This window comes from Pezoporus occidentalis, unplaced genomic scaffold, assembly GCF_034315485.1.
Source record: "Pezoporus occidentalis ecotype Australia unplaced genomic scaffold, CSIRO_AGI_Poc_V1 ctg68, whole genome shotgun sequence".
Classification (NCBI taxonomy): domain Eukaryota; kingdom Metazoa; phylum Chordata; class Aves; order Psittaciformes; family Psittacidae; genus Pezoporus; species Pezoporus occidentalis.
The window spans coordinates 4,534,850-4,554,965 of NW_026916030.1; the positions used below are offsets into that span (position 1 = coordinate 4,534,850).

At 49.4% G+C, this 20,116-nt stretch overlaps 1 protein-coding gene and 1 long non-coding RNA gene across 4 annotated transcripts in view; one reads left to right on the plus strand and one right to left on the minus strand.

Moving 5' to 3' along the window:
* Positions 1-5,699: 5,699 nt before the first annotated feature.
* The window catches only part of NTNG2 (netrin G2), a 44,981-nt gene continuing 30,564 nt past the window's right edge, over positions 5,700-20,116 (minus strand). Inside the window, exons 4-14 of one of the 3 annotated variants that reach the window (XM_062641527.1) lie at positions 19,792-19,964; positions 18,023-18,049; positions 16,023-16,196; positions 13,720-13,782; positions 11,720-11,794; positions 10,525-10,569; positions 10,030-10,095; positions 9,481-9,555; positions 7,773-7,940; positions 7,208-7,342; positions 5,700-6,875 (exon numbers count right to left, since the gene is read on the minus strand). In XM_062641527.1, the coding sequence (XP_062497511.1) occupies positions 6,652-6,875; positions 7,208-7,342; positions 7,773-7,940; positions 9,481-9,555; positions 10,030-10,095; positions 10,525-10,569; positions 11,720-11,794; positions 13,720-13,782; positions 16,023-16,196; positions 18,023-18,049; positions 19,792-19,964 (1,225 nt within the window). In that variant the 3' untranslated portion in view covers positions 5,700-6,651. Of the gene's footprint in view, positions 6,876-7,207; positions 7,343-7,772; positions 7,941-9,480; positions 9,556-10,029; positions 10,096-10,524; positions 10,594-11,719; positions 11,795-13,719; positions 13,783-16,022; positions 16,197-18,022; positions 18,050-19,791; positions 19,965-20,116 lie in introns of all 3 variants that reach the window. The other 2 variants (XM_062641525.1, XM_062641526.1) reach the window with 2 other exon arrangements.
* Positions 8,271-13,716, plus strand: LOC134175481 (uncharacterized). Its single transcript, XR_009969023.1, has 2 exons — positions 8,271-8,472; positions 13,484-13,716. It is a non-coding gene; the product is annotated as an uncharacterized LOC134175481 (long non-coding RNA).

A 20,116-nucleotide genomic window follows, 5' to 3' on the forward strand; every position in this document is an offset into this window, starting at 1 on the left:
GGCTAAAACGGGTAAGCAGTTAATTCTGGGTGTTATTACTGGATTCATTCCACCGTGTTGATGAAGAATATATAACCAGTAAAATGGGGTGGTGCAGGAAAACTAACTTGATTTTTAAGAAAGCCTTCCTCTCATCATAACATTTCACAATAAAAGTGGAATTACTTATGCTAATAATGCTTTGGGGTGACTGAATTATCACTTCAGCTGGAGAATGTGTGTGAAGGAGGTGAAGAGCAGCATTTTATGTGCACAGTTTTGCATGGTGGTACCTTAGCATGCTTCTGCCTGGGAATGCAGCTCCACGCTGTGTTAGCACAAGCTGGGTGTACTGCGAGTGGGCCGGGTTGCTGTCTCCATGTATCTGTGCTGAAGTACAGCCTGCTCTGAGGCAGGCACGATCCTTCTGTCCCCCCACAGTTGACTTACACTTAGCCAACATCCCAGCAGTGGCTTTCTGAGCTGCCAGATTGCTCTAGCCAGGATTTAGCCATCATCTGTAGTTATGTTTTCTGTCCTGACACTTTCATTGGAGTGATTAGTATTAGCTTTGTCCTTTAAACCGCTGCCTGAGAGGTACATGCAAGCCAGTCCAGTGAAATACAGGTGCCTTACTGTACAAAACATCAATTCAGACTGTAGCTGCCAGTAAAGCTTAATGCATCCAAGCCCAGAACAAACGTGCTTTACTGGTAGCATGTATTGTAGGTGTGTTGAGAGGCATTTAGTTGCTGTCTGTGGCTGTCCAGCTCATTGTGCTCCATGGTACAGAGCATTTTAAGATACCAGGGGAGAATCTTTGAGATGCATATGAAGTGAAATGGGTATATGTGCATTCTTTAGCTTTAGTTGTTCATTCTGTTGCAATCTTAATTGCTTTGGTGAACCCTGACCACCTCTTGTCAGCAGTGCATGCTCTTCTAAAACTGCTGTGACTCTGCCTTGATGTTGTGTACCTTGTGCAAGCAGGAAGGCTGCTGGAATGAATCAGACTATTGTGAACTGGACATTTTGGTCACCCCCGCATCCCAGAGTCCATGCCCAATGTGTTACCTCCTTTTATGTTCATAGGAATATTTAAAAATGGTCATATTCTAGATCTTTTGTATGATCTTTGAAACCTCGTGGCTCTGTTGGGTATAAGACAGCCATTTAGACTGTCTCGATGTAAATAAAGTGAAGCTGGCAACAGTGTGAATGAGGAAATGCTTTTCTGGTCATTAAGTGCAATTTTGTCAAAAGACTGTTTCTCTCTAGCTTTTCTTCTAGTTTTCTTCCTCAGTCTGCATTTCAGAACATGGTCTTCTGAGCGCTGTGCTTGCAATGCTGGAAGAAGTTTTGTTTTACCATTTAAATTCTGTTGTGTTTCGTACACTGCAATAGGCCATGTCCTCTGTAATGCCTATGTTTTTCCATAAATCATCTCTGAGGCATGGTCAGCGGCTCGGACTTTGGTTATTTAATACTGGATTTATCTGACCTAAGTTATTCTGTCAGTGGTAGCTTATTGCTACTGTATCATTAATGGTGTATTCTTTAATTGCTCTTAGAACATATTTCCCATGTCACTCAGAGTATGTTTGTAGTTTTAATTAACTTTCCCTTCCCTTCTCTTTTATACCCATAACATGGAAAACCAAGCTAACTCCAATCCAAAGCTTGCTTCTTGTTGCTTCAAATAAAACCTGCATTAGGGAACAAACAATTTAGGTACCATTTTCATAACTTCTCTGCTGTTTACATTCCATGCAACAAGGTGCTGAGTAGTGACAGGCAGTCAGTGTTGGTAAGCTGTGAATGCAGACTTGCTTTATTCATTTAGTGTCATCTTGGAACCAGTGACAGCCGGAGGAGGTTGTTCCGTGATTGTTCTGTTCTGCTGAGTGTTAAAGTGAAGAATCAGTAAAACACTCAACTTTAGGCAAAAGAGTTTAATTGGAGGTTCTGCCACAAAACTTTGGAAGAAGCTGTATTCAGGTTTTTATGCAGCCATCCATCTGGATGGGCTGAGGTGTGCTGAGCTCGTGGGGCCATCTAGGTTATAGGTAATCACAAGAGCTGTGCCACACTCACCCTCTACTTCCAGTCTCATCTACATTCAGGCTTCCAGTGCTGGTAGTACTGGCGGGGCACTGAGTTTTTACAGTACTGCCTCCTAGATGAGGTGAGTGCTGTAATTAATGAGCAGCTAATGGGGGTCTAACAGGAGCTGGGAGTCTAGGTGGTACAAGATGTGCAGACTGGCAAGGCTTTTCGCCCCTTCCTCATGCCAGTCCATAAAGTGGAAGTAGCTCCTGCAGTACTGGTGCAAGGGAAATACGGAGCAGCACATGCTTCTGGAGTGACAAAAGACTTGTAGTGACCAAATGTACTGATTGAGGGTAAACTGTTCCCATGTAACATGGAACCCTGGTAATGTCAGAGGTGAGACTTGGGATTTATGCAGTTACTGAGGTGTGGTGAGATGCTGGGGTTTACTTTTGCATGCAGAAGAGGGAGACCTGAGCAGCCAATAGCTGGAGCTGAGCTGTTCATTCACAGTCCAGCAACTGTAGCAATACCAAGAATAAGCAGAACCATGATCCTAAAAATGCCAGACATTCTCTCTGGTCTGCATGAATAAATGATGGATGAAATGGCTGCTGTATTGTAAATGGAATTTATAATGTTAATGATACAATGCAGTCTCTTGCCACAACGGATCCATTCCCAAGCCATATATAAGGTCTCCTTTCTTGTCTTTTTAAGATGTTTGGAAAGGAGCCCACTGCCTTACTCTTTAGTGCAAATAAATGTAAGCTAAGCAGCCTCGTACATCGAATATCGCTGACACATGAGACCTTCCAGCTATGTGTATCTGTCTTCTAAGGCCTTGACTAATTTGCCACCAACTCCCAGTGATAGAAATGACAATGAAGGTGATTTCAGTGCATGTTACATTTGGTATTGTAAAGATGTAGAAAACCTTGTTTTGTAGCTTGACAGCCTACACTGGTGTGGCTGTCCAGTTCTGTCACTGATTTCACTGTGGCATCAAGCAAGAAATCCCTTTGCTACAAAGAAATCCCATCGGTTTCTCTATTTTAATCTCTGAAATAGCAGAGTGTGGTTGGGATGGAGCGTTTGGAAGCCAGTATTATTGCTGGCCAGGAGAGAAGGTGGTTATGTGATAAAAATGGGTGGTTTTAGGCTTTCCTCCCACGTTTCACCCTGCAGTGAAACTTGTTATGACACCTGGAGAATCAAAATGGTAAAGGGGCCTTTAGGACACGCTGAAGCTCTTCTCTGCATCCCAAATCAGTGTGATTTTTAGCCAGTTTCTATGCGATAGCGGCCAAACTCTCTGACTCCCTGGTGGAAGGGCTGAGATGGCAATACAAAGCTTTTCAAACACCAGCTCTGCTCTTATTTCTGAGCAAGAATGCTCAGCTCCTTTTCAGGGAGCTTTGTTTTATTTACATTTGGGACTTTCCATGAAAGCCAATTGTAGAACAGAGTTGAGTGGCGAGACCATTAATTTTATTACCACTAAAGTGTTGGTTCTCTCACTACTCTAGCCCTCACAAGGCTTCTTATGAATCACTTCTGTAGATGAGATTTCTGCTTCCTCATCTTTAAAATACCAAATAACATACCTGGTAAGTGCCAAGGGAATTTTTACCCCCTCCTTCTGTCTCCAGCACCAGGGACTATCAGCTTGATGTTTTGTCTGGTGATGGATAAAACCAGGCTGCTGTTGACCCCTGTGGCTGGGGCTGTGGACTCAGCCTGGCCATAGTGGTCTGTCACATCAGGCAGATTTGTGTTGCTTTGGGGCTTTTGGTTATTTAGTGATTACTATAAATAGTTAAAACCAGAGCAGACTTTGAGGTAAACAAGGGAAAACAGAAGCTCTACTTGCACTGTTTGATGAGGTCACTTTTTTGCAGACAAGTATTGTTTAGAAACTTTCTTGAATCAAATGCCAGAGGCAGGATACCTCTGAAAACCTCTTGAATGAGCACGAGTGGCTTTTTTTCAGATAAAGATGTACCTTTTGGTTAACCTTTCCACAAGTAAAGTACCAAGCTCATTGGACAACTTCTCCCATTTGGATGCATTAACCGATGTACAAATGTCTCTCTCTTAAGGAAGATGAGCTTTTGGGTCTGTGGGTACTTGCTGTGATGGTTTCTCTCTGTGTTATTTCAATGATGCTCTTTGTGGAGGCAGCTGTGTGCTGATGGAAGTCTGAGGTTAATGGCTCTTCAGTGCTGAAGCTTTCAGTAGTTTTGTATTATTTTCTTAAATACCAAGGGTAAGTTTTTGAGGGTTTGTTTTTCTGTCTTGCAGTGGTTTGTGTTGTGGGGTTGCAAGTTCTGTAGCATTGCTGGACAGGTAAAACGCCATTCTCTCCTCACCAGCACACAGGGTTAGCTTTGTGCTGAGCCTAAAGATGAGCTGTAGTGCTCTGTTTGCAGGCAGAGCCACAGGGGGCAAGTCTGAAACTCTCTTTGAGCCCTGCCCTTGCTCACAGCCTAAAGGATTCCACTTCTTGCACGAGATGAAGTGTGTCATGTTTGTCATTTGCAGTTACTATTACACAGGGGCTTTGCACAACTAGGAAGGCTCAAAGGTGACTTTAAAGAAGGTCCAGGAATGAACCTGATGGGTATTCTGGCTTCATAGGGAGTTGGTCCAATCTCTATAGCTGAGTTGGAAAGCCAGTGATATTTTATGTTAAAAACAGGTGAATGAAACCCCCAAACCAACCAACCAGCACCCAGTCAACCAAGAGAAAACCCACCAAACCAAGAAGGTCCAGTGCAGTGGTCTACCACCTTCAGCATTTTCGTACCTGGGTAGTTCTGAGCTTTGTTTTGCCCTTCTGAGATTATTCTCTATAGGAATTCAGTGCTGCTGCTTGGCACGTTCCTGCTTGCATCGCAATAAAAGTGTGTTAGCAGGGAGTCTGCTGGGTGCAGAGTTTGTCTGGGGCACAGCTTTATGAAGTAGTAAATTTTCTGTTGCTCAATCTAATATTCTAGAGAAAAACACTAGTACAGGGAAAGGAGAACGTTGCTTCACCTTCCAGAAGTGCCATTAGAGATCTTGATCTTGTTACAGTCTTTTCAATGCTATTACTTGTACGAACAGTAACATATGAGGATTTAAAATCTATTGCAGTCAGAAAGGACAAAGAAAGAGCAAGTGTCAATACCAACAGACAGCAACCGACTGCATTAAAGAAAGGGAGATAATGCTTGTACCAGCCCACTCTCGGAGATCAGATCTCAGAAGGGTGAGTTTAACCCCCATTAATTTTAGGGTGGGTTAACTAAGCCCTGTGACCTGTGTCGTTAAACGCTGCTCAAAATGTGCCCCACACTTAAAAATACTCAAGCAGCTCATTCTGCAAAGCTGCATCATGGCAGCAGCTCTGGGGGGGCTGCAGTGCGGTTGGACAGCGGAGGTCCCCTGGAGAAGCATCCTTGGACTGCCCAGCCTTCTTCTGCTTGTAGGCTCATTGGAAATGGCCCTTCCACACTAGAGCAGTGCTTAATACATCACGTGGGCTCTGTTCATTGTCTACAGTTAGTAGTCTAACCTAGGTTCAGCAAAGTAATTAGGAGAAATAATTAACAGCGCTCAGTAATGAGGATACCTCTCCCTCCCCATGTGGTGCACCATGGTAATAACTTAGAAAACACAAGAGGACATTATGAATCAAAAAATAAGTCTTTACCTGTAATTAACTGTGCACACAAGAAGAAAAGTGATCAAGCAGCCATTAATAGTTGCTTTACTGGAGGAGGATACACCAGAATCAAATGCTCATGGCAAAACGTCCCTTTAAGTTGTGGTTCTTGTATAACATTTAATCCAAACAAAAAATAAGTCTCTACCCAAAAACGTATTCGAACCGTACACCATAGAGATGTGTGTGGATAAGACATTGCACTCCTCATGTACCATGTGCCTGATGGCCCTGCCTTCTCTGTTAAGTGCAAGAAAACAAAACCCAGCAATGAAAATACAGAAATCAATGCAGCAACTAGAGTTGTAGGCAACGGTACGTGGTGGGACGTGGGACTATGCAGCAATGATTGACCAGAGTCCCCCCCTTCCCTCCCTCCCCTTTCCCCTGCCTGTTGTGTTATGGGTCTCTGGAATTGAGTTGACATGACAGGCTCCTTCAATACAGGACACTAAGAAGAGTTAAAATAAAAAGAACACCCCAGCCTATACCAAAGTAAAGAAAGTAATAATAAAAAAAACACCCCTTGGATCGCGGCACTATTTCACCAGGGCCCCGTGGCCCCGGCCCTGTGTGGAGCAGGGAAGGAGTCACTGTGCAGAGGGAAGGATGGGTCTATGCCCCCGCTGGGCTGCTGGACCACGGCCCGGCACAGGCTGGTGCAGTTCCCGTGGTGCTGATCGGCAGCCGGCTCCATGCTGCGGCCACCCCGGCTGCTGCCAGGATGGGTTCATGGGCAGGAGTCAGCCCCTCGTGTTCCGTGCACCCCTCTGCTCGGGAAGTGGACTGAAAGACGTTGTGCAAGTCCAAGCGTGAAGGAAGGCGGAGGAGACGGTGGGGAGAGCCACCCGGTACCTTGGTCTCCCCCGGCCCCTCGGGTGATGTGCCTGGGCTGAGCTCCTTCCTCTGCATGTTCAGAGGTCCCCCCACCCGTGCAGCTGGAGGGCGAGCACCCCGAGGAGGACGGCGCCGAGGCTGCTGCGCACGCTGGAGGCACCATCGCAGTCCTTCTTGTCGGCTTCACACCTGGATTGCTGGCACAGGACCCCCTTGAAGCCCACAGGGCAGATGCAGCGCTGGTTCTGGTAGCATGTGCCGCCGTTCTGGCAGAGCAGGAGCTCGTCATCACAGACGTTGGCTATAAAGTGAGAGGGAGGAAAGGATTTGAGTGGTAATCCGGGCTATCTTAAACCCTTTGGCTGCAGCACAAAGTAGAAGCTTTTGGCTTTCTTCTTTAGCTCCTAGGGGTTGAATTATTCAACCCCTTAGAGCAGTCCCAAGGCCAGAGGAACACAGTGGGGATTGCAAACTCCAGGAGCAAAGCTATCAAGTCATTTTCAGATTTGGGAGAAATGGCTGGAACCTGCTCACTCTGAGCATCACGGGGGACCCGAGCAGGCAGTGCTGAGGATCCCCCTCTGGTTTGGACCCATCTCATCCCCACCCCACCACTGTGCCTCAGGTACTTACGGAAGCAGCCCTGTCTCCAGTAGTAGTTGGGCAGGCAGTCGTCACACTTGGGCCCCGTGGCACCTTCCTTGCATTCACAGTAGCCGGTCTCATTGCAGCGGTCGTGCATGGAGCCGATCTGGTTGCAGTTACATTCTGGCCAAAGACAGGGCTGTCAGTGCCTGCCTTGCCTGAGGGCCTTGTCCCTGTTATTGCCCCAAGGGAGATGCTGTGACTTGGGAAAAGCCTGGCTACATGCTACAGGAGGGACCTTAGAGACCAAGGGGCTGGGAGAGTGTGGCTGCGTGAGAAGTTCCCATGAGTGCAAGCAGCCATGAGTGCAAGACCACCCCTCTTTGGAGCTGAGCACCTTCTGGTAGAGCAATGCGTCTGAATCAGGTTGGAAAGGCAGTATTTGGGCTTTGTTTCCAGCAGAGAGATGCCTTGGCAGGCTGCAGAGACTGTAACGACTGGGGGCATGCAGGTCCCCTCTCTTTCCAGAGAGGGGCTGAACTGAAGCCCACCCCATAGAAGAAGGTTCTACGAGAGCCATCCCACGTCCCGGTGCTGCCACCGCAGTGCTCACCTATGCATACATTCTCGTCATCCAGCTCCGCCGAGCTGTTGCGGTAGAAGCCGAGGCGGCAGTGCTGGCAGTGCTGGCCCCTCGTGTTGTGCTTGCAGCTCACGCAGGTCACCACGTTCAGGAAGTCGATGTAGCTGCAGCGGTTGGAGTGCCCGTAGCACTCGCAGTCTGCGGAGAGCAGGAGAGAGCTGGGGAGATGGGCTGGGAGCATCCTTCCTCACGCTGGGTGGAGGAAAGGAGCCCCGACCGCGGCTGACACAGGGCTGGGCAGGATGGGTGCACGCAGGGGCTGCCATGGGGGGATTGGGGTGGAAGTCACTGCTCAGAGAGGGGGGATCTGTCCCCTTGGGGTGAGGACAGGCAGGAGCCAGCCCCTGGCTGTCCCAGGACATGATCTCTTTAAGGAAAGGCACAATGATGGCAGCAGGCATTGGAAGTGGATCAGGTGTTAATTAAAGAGCTGCCTTGTTAATGAGCAGAGCTCAGCTTGGTGCTTGGGATTGGCTCTGGTGGAGCCGCAGGAGCTGTGGGGGAGCTGGGATGGGGGGGCAGAGCCCCAGCGAAGGCTGTGCTCTGCCTCCCTGTGGCAAGGAGGGGACTGGTCCATGGATGGGGCTGGCAGAAGGTGCAGCAACGCTGCCTCCAGGGATGGGAAGGGCCTGGACAAGGCTGAAGTGGAGCTGGAGCTGCTGATGTCCAGGTAAAACCTCACTGCCTCCTGGCTTTTTCCCCTCTGTCCCTTCTGTTGTACCTCCAAAACAATGCTGGGTGTGAAGTGTGGTGACTCTCAGGTTAAGTGCTTAAAATGACTCTATTCAAGGAAGCGTGGCTTGCGTGGGGTCCCTTGAAACAGTGGACAAGTGCATGAAGGTTTGAACCAGGGCTGCCTGGCACAGCACAGGGATGCCTGCAAAGGCTGCTGGTGGGATGGGAGATGCCACCATCGCTTGTCCAAGCACTGTTCCTGTCCCCAGGGCTGACCTCTCTCAGCCATGGGCACATGCTAGGAAACTACCAGCCAGGTTTAATTTATAGCCAGAGGAACGTGATTATTTGCTTCTTCTTGTTTGCTTTCATTACCGTGACTTGGGGTGGTGATTGCCTTGCAGTGTTCGGGTGCTGGGAGTTTATAACACAAGGAGAGGAGGTACCCTGGCTGCCTTGTGGCCCTGCTGTCCTGGTCAGGAGGTGTCCCAGCCAGCACAGGCAGTGATAACGTGAGCAGAAACAGTGTGAGCCAGGTCTGAGCTTCCCCAGCCTTTGGAGAGGAGGCTCGGAGCTGGGGTTTTGTTCCAGGCTCTGACATTAACCAGTGATGAAGGGATGGGAGGGAACGGTATGGGTTGGCATGCACATGCATCTGCAGGAGGAGACTTGTCTTAATGAAATGGTGTCCAGGGAAGATGGAGCAGGGCAGAGGTTTCCCCGTGGTTCATAACTGCCTGAGGAGGAGCTGAGATTCTGTTGTAATCTTGATCTTCTGTGAAAGAGCTTCTGCCTCTTCGACCAGTATCTAAAGGATTTCAGCTTGGATACTTCTGGCTGCTGCAATTCCCAAGCATTGTTTCACCCTAGGGATGCACTCCTGCATACAGCTAACCACAGCTTGGATATGCAAACCCTCCCCATCTTCTCCATGTCTGATGCTGCTGGACCACATCACTTGGGCAAAGACTGAGAGCCCTGGAGCACCGCTCCCTCCTCTTACCTTTATACGTTTCAATAGGAGCCACTGGGCCAGAGTCTGGTTTGAGCCGGATGAGTTTTGAGCTCTTTGAGGATGCTTAAGGGAAATCAGACACGTTTTCTCACTGCTTAGCACCGCTCCGTGTCCTACCCTACCGCGAGCAGCTCTGCTACGGGAACAATGCTGACCCGAGCCAAGACCACTGCTCTGGCAGCACTGGCAGCTATTTCTGCACCAGACAGCTGTAGCTGCCGAATTTCTCCTTCTTTTCTCCCCTTCTTAAAGTCGGATGCATGAAAAACTCGCTGCACAGCGCTATCGCAATGTGCGGAGCCAGAAGGAGCTACTCGCTCGTCCCCCCTTCATGCACGTTCAGTGGTGGGCATTGGGTTGTTCAGGATAAGGATCTACAGGTCTGAACAGCTTAAAACACATCTACTGGTCACGGCATTGGTTTGATGGAGGTCACACCAACTAGCACCAAGAAGCTGCTAAGGGAGCAAGGGCTACGGAGGTGATATCGGGCAGGGCTTGCTGTAGGGTCCTGCAGAGCAGGCGCTGCTCACGTACCTGGCTTCTTGCCGTGCCTCTTGCCTGCAGAGTGTGCTGTGCGCCCTGCTTTGCTCTTCGGAGCTGCTACACCGGACAATGAAACACATCTGAGTGCCGTGGTGGGGCCAGGGCTCCCAGGGTGAGCCCAGCATGGCTGGGCTGGGACGTTTCCTCTGGGTAAGGGGCTGCTCTGACCAGGATGGAGCTTCCTTGGGGCTGTGCTGCCAGCCAGACCCCCTCCCACACTGAACGATTGGGGTGCTGGGGGTAAAGGCCATCACCTGCAACTCAAGTTGATGGGGTTCAGTGCTTGGTAACCCCCATAAAGAGCAAGGTTGAGCCATGCTGGGATCCCACACGGATCCTCCCTCTGATGCCATTTGTGAGGCTGCTGTGACACGGGGGCCTCCTTGGATCCCCATTGCTTCCCCTGACCCCATGGTGTGCTGGCACAGTGTCCAGACCCTCCTCCACCAGCGTGGCATCTCTAGCCTTGGACAGGCATGACCTTACCTCGCATGTTCTTGGGAGGGTCTGGTGGCTTCGGTCCACGTGCTGCTGTGTTTGGTGGGAGCTGAACAGCTTACAGTGGCATCAGTTAGAGAGAACATTGGATTTAATACACATCCTCCTCCTGTTTGTTTAAAAAGGTGGCAAAGGGACGCTGGAAGCTCTAGGCAGGGTGGGTTGGTGGAGTTGTATCTTATTGCAGACGGGTTGAAGCAGGAATGGGAGACAACGTCTCCTGGAAATTAGAGTCTTCAAGTGTGAGGAGAGACAAAAAGCACTCCTAAGGGGAGAGTGCAGGAGCTGCTGGATGGCTGAGTGTTGGCATGTGGTCATTACATTGCCCTAGCATGCAGAGAAGCACATCTGCAGACCACTGTCAAGGCTCAGAAACCCTCCTTTTTCAGCACAGACTGTCAGCATCACTTGGCATTGATGCCCATTGTGTAGGCGAATATGGTTTGTGAGACCACAGGCAGACCCAAAATGACAACAATTCCAAAGAACCTCAATTTCAGCACTTCCAGCCTCCCCAGTTGAGTATTTCCAAGCACTGGGCTGTGTCCTGGACCAAGCTTCAACAGTTACTGTGCTCTGCACTGGAAGGGATGCTAATGTCTGCAGCTGGAGCGAGCTACAGGCATCTCACATGGGAAATGAGAGCTGAGCACCAACAGGCAACTGCTGAAGCGTGCATGCTGGTGGGAGTGCTGAGGAGGAGAAGCTGCAGCCTGAACAGCCAGCGTGAAGCCTCCCAGGGCTCCCACCAGGAGCATCTCACCTTAGGCAGTCACGCAGGAGACCTGGAGCGAGGAAATGCACAAGAAGGCATCTCTGCTATGAACAACACAGGCCTATCTATTTACAAAGTTATTCTGCTCTACAAACAGACTCCGGTCTCGGGAGACAACAGGATTTCCATGATCCTCTCCGTTCACCCCAGCAGCAAGCTGTGAACAATCTCCTCTACCACTTACCATCCTCATCTTTCATGTATATGACTAAACCCCGAGGCTCAATCCAGCCTCACCAGATTCCCAGCTGCGTGTAGGGCACAGACAAAGACCTGAGCTTTTTCCCAGGTGAGAGGAGGAGAGAGATGCATGGAAAACAGAGACATGGATCTAGAAACTAAAGTGTTTGCTGAGCACTGGGAGCTGGTACTCGCTGGCAGGACCCAGCTCAGCCACGTGTCTCCTACCTTCTGCTCCGGGGCCATCCTTGGCTAGGGGAGAGCTCACTTGCAGGGGGGCAGCCTCTGACAAGCTGGTGTAGTCTTGTAGGGATCAAAGGGAAAGCAGTGTTATTGGGTGTGCTGGTAACCAGCTGGTGACCTGCCCTGATGCACAGAGCAGGATGGCAGTGGTGTGATCATAGAGTCATGGAATGGTTTGGGTTGGAAAGGACCTTAAGATCATCCAGTTCCAATCCCCTGCCATGGGCAGGGATGAGCTGCCCGATCTCAGCCCAGCTGAACGCAGGGTGCTCTGCTCATCTTTGCTTAAGGACCTCATCCACAGATCTGCACCCCTCTGCTTTGAAATCATGGAACTGAGGAATAGCATGTGTGTCTATGGATGGAGGCACAAAGTCCTGGTTCCTAACCCAAACTTCCAGGCTCCCCTTCAAGCTCTGCTTGTCCCTTAGAAATACCACTTAAAGAATTTGCAGTTAATCCATCAAGAAATCTATAGATCACTTGTTTGATTTCCCTGCAAACCCTCCCCCCCCCGGCCCCATACCCCTCCCCGTCTCCTCAGTATTGGTAACAATCCCCAGGTTTGCTAGAAAACAAACTAAGGAATAAAAAATTTAAAAGCCATATTATTAATTTGAGGCTCCAGTTGGGTAACATAAGGAGGAGGAGAGAAAAAAAAACCCAGCTCTTGATCCTTGCCAAGTTTCAAAGGACAAACCCGACTAGGAGAGAAATGTGATTTCCCAGCCTCAAACAAGGGGATGATAAACAATGCAGAATAAAATAGAGCTTGTCATTAAAAAATCATCCCTTTTCCTAGGAGAAGGTGATAGACATTGTCCTTTTCAGCTGGAAAGTGGAAACCAATTGATATTAATACGGTGTTAAAGAGAATATGAAAAAAGCCCCGTGCAAATTGGCAAGGGTTTAATTAGAGTCACAATAAAAAACAGCCCTGGAGGCATTTTGCTTTTTAGTCATTCACATACACCTCCACTCAATCGCGTTTACAGAGCCAGGGAAATTATTAATGCTCATTATCCTGAGAACCTTTCCCTTGTTGCTCTGGGACATTCATGGACAGTTTTACATGCTGGGAGGGGGAGAGACACGTTTCACCCCCAGACCCAGCTCATGCTAATGGGAAAGTCCAGGCAGCTCCTGTCCCAGGGGCTTGTATCAGCCCTGATGGAAACTGGTGGTCCTGGTGGGTTTCTAGGGAAGTAGAGTAAATGGCACCAAGAAATCACGCTTTGTAGCACAAACCACTGGGGGAAACAGCACGGGGATGGTGGGGAAGGACCCAGAAAAAGTCCTTCTCAAAGCATAAACACAGGGTTTTTTTTCTGCAGCAGCTGCGCCAAGGGCTTTTGGTGCTCTCTTTCTGTCCACCATGCAGGGTGCAGGTTGGGTTTGTTTGTCTGGAGGTGAACTGGCTCTGAGGAAACTGCTACGAACCAACGAACCAGAAGGGGGGAAATGGAAGCGAATAAATAAAAAAAAAAATAGGGTTTTTTTGGTTTTTTTTTTGCTTATTTTGAGCATGGGAGAAATGTAACAAATGGCAAGGAAGAATTTGACAGGCTTCAAGGAAGATTTCAAAATAACAGAATCGCAGAAGGCAAATGGGAATAGCACTTAATGCATCCTCCTTAGGGTAGCTCTGCAGTTTCCCTTCCTTCTACCCATTCTGGCAGCCTTGACTGCCTTCAGACCACAGACCGTGCCCATAAGCTCATTCTTCTCTCCCCTCTTACCGCATGCCAGGCGACCGGGCACAAAAGCATCCTACGAACATGACCACAGCTCCACCTTGACCACGGAAAACACCGCGAGCAGCCAAAGGAAGCAGATGTCTAGCAGATCCATGCAACCCAGAGACAACCCAAATCTAATCTACTCCTCTAGCCTACGTGCTACATTGCTTTCTGCCTTGCCGCTACCCACTAACGTGCGGAGGCATGAAGGAGAAGGGAAAAACACATCACTTTGGCTTTAAATACCTGTTTTTTTCTCTGTTTCTCTCACGGGCACAGCGAACTCAGAGGCTGGTCTGAGGATGCTTGCTTATGGTGGGAAGGAGAAATTCAGGGGCAGAAGACAGTGTGTAAATCAGAGGGTGAAACAGCGCAGGATGGGGCAGGGCTCTGAAAGGGCTTTCAAAGCTGGCAGGTTGAGCTGTCCTAAAGCAAGGAGGGATTTGTGCAACGCTCTATAATTCTTAAGGCAGATAACGACAGAATATCTCTCGTTGGGACTCTGACCCAGCTTGGGTTTTATTGCATCTCCTTACCAAGAGCTCCAAGGGGCATCTCTTTAACAAGGTGTTTCTCATGAGGTCCAGGCAAGTTAGATTCACAGCCCTTTGGGGATGTCATGTATTTAAAGAAGCATTTATATTTTATGCTATTTGTATTTTATATTATTTTATATTATTTAGTTTATATTTTGCAGGGGGAGGGATGTCTCTGGTCAAAAGCAGATCTGAATTAGGCTGTGAATTGATTCCCTCTTGCTCATCAAAGGCATACAATGGACCTTCGGCCTCAAACCCAGCATGCTGCCCATGAGCAGATCCCTGAACCGCTGGGTGGCCCTGACTACCTTCTTATTTGAAACAGCACCTCCAGGGACTGTCTCCGTCCCCTGGCACAGCATTCTGGGGGTCTGGATGGGGTTGAGGAGCTCAAAGCTCAGGCCTGGCCTTATCAAGCCAGAGATCTGGCGGCTGGGCTGTGATTTACTCATTTATTTTGTCCCTTGCCATCAGTTAATGGAAGCATTCTGAACACATTCAGATCAGGTTTTGGAGAAGGAATAAACCTAAGGTACATCACATCACCCTTGGAGAAATTTGGCAGGGGAGACTATCCCCATCACCCCCAACCCCACGCAGACGCTATCCTGCCCGCCCCAGCTGAAGCAGAGCACTGCAAGTCATAAACAGTATAGACACTGAACACACACCCTCACGTACACAGCACTTGTAGGAGAAATAGACCTAAAAGCATCGCTACAGGTGAGCATGGATAAAGATCAATGCTCCTAAGCGCATGGTGCAGACGTAGATGTGATCCCCTGCTACCAGTGGGGCCATGTGAGCTCTAGGCAGGGCTGGTGGATACCAATGAGGTCCTGGGTAAGGAGCACTTCTCCTGCATTCTTTTGCCCAGGGTCCCTCCATCTCCAAGGAAGTTGGAGCTAAACTCCGTGCTTCCTGATGAGCTACTCGAGCAGGGTACTTCCACGAATATATCTATATTTGCATAAACATGCAACCAAGTTTCCTCATCCCTTTGACTGGCTTCTGGCAGCTCCCCCAGACAGACTGTTACTAACACACTGTGGGTGTAAAACGTCCTCCTGGGAAATATCAGGCCCAGAAAGCGTGGCGAGGGGAGGAATGTGTGTCTAATTCCCCCATGAGAAGCTTAAAAAAGTGTCCTGCTGTTAAGTCCTCTCTGCTCGGTTCCAAACGACAAAGCGAAAACGTTGTCCCCTTGGTCAGGGGCGGAGGGAAGGAGGAGCCCCCCGAGAAAGGATAAAGGTTTTCCTCCATGGGGTGGTTTTAGTAGCTAGAAAGGGTGTTTGTGGTGTATGTGTGAGCTCCAGCCCGGCGCGCTCCATGGATGCTTGTACAGCAGCCTGGGGAATGTTAATGGAGGTCGGGATAGAGCAGGATGGAGTATGATTCCTCTCTCCTTCCAGCCAGGCAAGATGGGGTATGTGGTTTAATTTACAGTGGGACAGTAAAGCCTTAATTGCCTTCCTGCCATGCTAGTGCTGGAGCTGTAAGAGAGCATCTCCTGCAGCCGTGCCAGCCCCGTGCAGAACAACGGTGCCAAGTGGCTCGAGGAGGGATGGGTTTTGAAAACCTTTCTCTTTAGAAAAGAAAAAAACAAAATTGAGAAAAAAAAAAGGGAAAAGTGTTGCTTCCCCCGCAGCCAGTCCTGGCTTCACTTCTTGCTGCCTTGATGATAACAGAGTGACAGCAGAGTGAGATCACCCAGTGAGGGGGGGGGATGTCAACCCATGGTGCGGTTGTTGGCTTTGAGGTGGACCTGTTGTGGCTGGCTCCTTGCTTATGGGGACCAAAAGGCTTCTAGCTCATGTTACACGTCAAAGTGCCCTTGAACTGAATGGAGAGAACAGCAACGCAGGTCTGCCCAGGGTGATTTTTATCCATGTCCCTTTATCATCCTACAGAGCAGATAGCCAGGGCCACCGACACTGGGATGGGAAGCAGCTATAAAGAGGAGCAGTGAAGTCCTGGCTCTTGGAGCGAGGCAGGGAGCGTGGCACCAACCTGGCTGGGTGGTGGTGGCAGGCAGGGTGGTGGTGGTGGTGGTGGTGGTGGTGGTGGTTGTTGAGGTGGTGGTGGTGGTTGTTGTTGAGGTGGTGGTAGTGGTGGGCGCTGTTGTGGTGGTGGTTTTTGCAGTGGTGGTTTTTGTGGTGGTGACCCGCTGCGGTCGCTCATACGCTAGCAAGCAAAGAGAAGAGGTGGAGGCACTTACTGGAGGGGGGGATGGATGGAGGGTTTCCTTGCCAGCCCATGAGGCTGCTGCACTGGTGACCGATATCCCAGCGTGGTTACAACTGGGGCACTGGGGGGATTAAGGCTCGATGACGCTGGGTGCAGCGAGCGCCTGTGTGCGTGCAGGAGGCTGTGACTGTATCAGCATCAGCTTACCCTGCTGGTGCAGATATTGGCTTAAATACTTACAGCTCTATCATAAACTAATTGCCAATTAAGCTGAAAAGGGGAAATGAAGCACACTGTGGCACAGATGGGGTGATGAGCATGGGGGGGAGCAGAGGAGCCCTCCCAGCCCACCCTGCCAGGAGCTGCGCTTCAGTGCTGTGCTTACGCTGCCTGATGTCTGTGTTCACGGAGCCCTGGCTCCATAACAGCACCATCTCCTTCCGCCACCCAAACTACCCAGCACCATCAAAACCAACCCCTACAATTGGCACTGTATTAATTTCCACTGGCAAATTAATTAATGGCTTAACATCACAAGCCCCCGTGGAGCTGAGCAGGAGCGGTCCTGGGTACACCACCGTGCTCAATGCAAGAGCCCCAACTAAAATAACACTGGAACACAAATTCCTACTTAATTTATACCTGCTGCCCTCCTGTCCTTGCTTGTCCCACTGCTTCAGGCAGATTATCATGCTTAATTTCATAATAGCCCTGAGCTAGTTTAAATACTTAATTTAGGTCACTTCTAGTCTCCTATGCAGGCTAAATAATCTCTCCTTAACCGGCCTTGGACACAAATCCCTCCTGTCCACCTCCTGCACATCGCTCCCAGCACCCCCACAGCTTTTTCCTAGCAGGACATTGTGATGGGAAACATTTTCCAGTGACACAAAGGTGGCACCGAGGATGCCACGTTCTGTTAAGGGAGGAGAAAAGATTCATCAATATGGTTTTCATCAGGAAAAGAGTGGTTTTGACTGTTAAAACATTGGGGTTTTTAATCCCAAATTACTTAAGGGATTCCTTCAATTCTATTTGGAATTTTTAACCCTTTCAGTTTAACTGCTTGAAACCCTTTCTGGGTTCATTTACCCAGAAAACCCATCCTCCGCTTTCCAAATAGGTGTATTTTTTCTTAACTTCATTTGTATCTCTCTGGAACTGCTTCTCCTCTGATTCTTTCCCCTTGCCTGCAGACCAAAGAAGTCATTATTCCTTCAGCTCCCTGATTTGTTTCTTCTTGAGGGTAATTCTGAGCCATAAAATAGAAGCCCAGGTTTCTGCTTACCCCAACCTCAAGACTCTTTGATATCAAACGACCTCCAGCTTTGTTAAATAAGGACTCCTATCATACCATCAGTCTTCCAGCAGCAATCCCAGCGGAGCTCTATCTTTGCTGCCAACACTTCATAGATGTATGTTTATATACATACACATGTACATATGGATGTACACGCTCTAGAGAGGACAGCCCAGGGTAACCCAGACTGGATGCTATGCCAAATAATTCAAACCCAGCTCCTTCTCAGAGCAGAATTCAGCAATACTGGGGCAGGGGGGGGAAAGTTCACAGTGAGCACTGATGGGTTTGAAGAGGCTTTTTTATTTCCTTTCCGGCTGCCATACTAACGAACCTCATGGGGGGAAACCGTGCCAGAGGAGGAGGCAAAATGAGGCTTCTGAAGTCAAAGCAGGAAAATGTAAGACTCTTTGACAGGATGGAAAATGAAGCACAATTAGGGAAGAATTACTGCCTGGAAAATGGGAATGGACAGAAAACAACCATTTTTGTTTCCTAGTGACATCCACAAGGTTGTACTTACTGCCAAAGGCTGAGCCTGCAGCTGCACCTGGAAAACACAAGGAGAAGCCCGGTTACTGGAAGCAGGACACCATTGGCTCTGACACCAGCAGAAGATCACAGAGTCACGACGTGGGACTGAACATCAAGGAATTAGCAGGGGTCTTGCTCATAGGCATATCTGTTTGCTGCAAGAGCTTAAAAGCTGCTTTTGTCAAACGCCAGAGGCAACCAGACAGTGCTGTCTGAGGTCTTGGCATCTCAAGCCTTTCACCTGGGGGAGAAAACCAGCATGGTCCTTGATGATGGGTTTTTCTGTTCATCGTTTCCTTGATGTTATAGGCCAAGAACATCTTCTGAGGTTCACTGGGCTAAGTACAAGCTGTAAGGGCTGAACCGGGTGCTGTCACAGCCGGGGGAGTTCTTAGTGAGCAAGGAAGGTTGAACACCCTTCCTGCTGCAGCACTCACTCAACAGGACACTGCGAAGTCACTGGCTTCAAACCAACCAGTTGAGGGCCACCCAAGGACCAGCTTCTGGCTTTCAGCACCCAGGAAACTGATGGCCGTGGTCTTCCCCATTGTAACAAGTGGAAGAATCATGGAAAGTCTCAGCTTTGCATGAACATAAAGCACAGGACCGGTGATGGAAGAGGTGAGACCACCAGGAGGAGAGGGCTTCAGAGAACTGCCTCTGTTGCAGAGGAACAGGATAGGGGGAGGATGAAGCAGTAAGAATTGGGAGGGTGGGAGAAGACTGAGTGACAGATGGGAAGAGAGATGAATGGGAGAAGAAAGAGCAGAGGAGAAAGAGAAATAGGAAGAGACACGAGGAACGAAGGGGAGGGAAAGGGAGAGAACAGCATGTCTGTGCCTGTCAACACCAGAAACTCTCCCAAGCTCCTTTGAAGCAATGCAGCCGCTTGGTGGGAGCTGACAAGCTCGTTCCCTTTCAAAGAACCTGCTCATCTACCAGCCCTGGCACACACAAAACATTCCCGTCACAGCCTTCGGAGCTCGAGTTTCAGCTTTGATCATCTTAAAGCACATAAATCTTTCAAAAAATCTGGGGGGGAGGAAGGGAAAAGATTCTCTTTGGTGATGCTCAAAGCTGCTGCTTGAAAGGCTGGAGTGGCTACTGTGGCTCCATGACATTTAAACAAGTCTACTAATGTGGACAGGACAGAAACCCAGGAGAAACTGGCCCATCTGTGATGTTTCCTGCCCCAGTTCCCCTGCAAGAATGATGGTGGATATGCAGCCTTCATCTCATCTGCGTGCCTTTGCTTCTTGCTCCAGCAGGCAATTGGATGAGACTGGAGCTGCGCAGAGGAGCTTGCCTGAAATACCAACACAGAACAGGATCCAGAAAGCAATCCAGAAAGCAGCCTGCCCTCCCGCAGCTGAGCAGTGCCGGCGCTCAGCCCGTGGACTACTTGACAGCCAGTGCTTTGCTGCGGCTAAATAATGCCTTCAAAGGACAGTGATTTGCACTGCCACAAAGCCATGGACCTGTATCTTGGCTCAAGGCCATCCTTCCTATTGTTGGCCATCATTTAAACTCATCGCTCCTCTACCAGTAATCAACAAGTCACCTCTGCATCCATGCAGATCCTCTGTCGGTTCCCTGCGTACTAAGACACAGGTAAACACCCACTTCCCTTTCCAAAGCTAGACATCCCGCACTGATTTGAGATGGAGGAGGACGAGATGAGAATCACCTCCCCTCTGTGGGTGTTGTGCAGCTGAAGGTGGGAGTGCAGCCAGGGCTGGCTCGCTGCAGGTTACTTACATGCATTGGGGGACCCGTTGGGGAGAGGCAGGTAGGATCCTGCTCGCCAGGACCTGGAGCGAAAGTTCTTCTTGCACTTGCCGCAGTCCTGCCCCGTGGTGTTGTGCTCGCACTCGCACTGAAGGCTGCCCTCTTTGAAGGTGCACAGGTTAGCGTGGAGGTTGCATTTACACCTGGAAGAAGAAGGCAGGAGAAGAGCTGTCGGGTGTTACTGCCACTCTTCCTTGCCCCTAGTGCAGTGCTGCCTGCGTGTGTGAAAACGTAGTGGTGAAGTTGTGCTGGTTGCCCCTTCCCCATTCCTTCTGCAGGACTTTCTCACTGAACT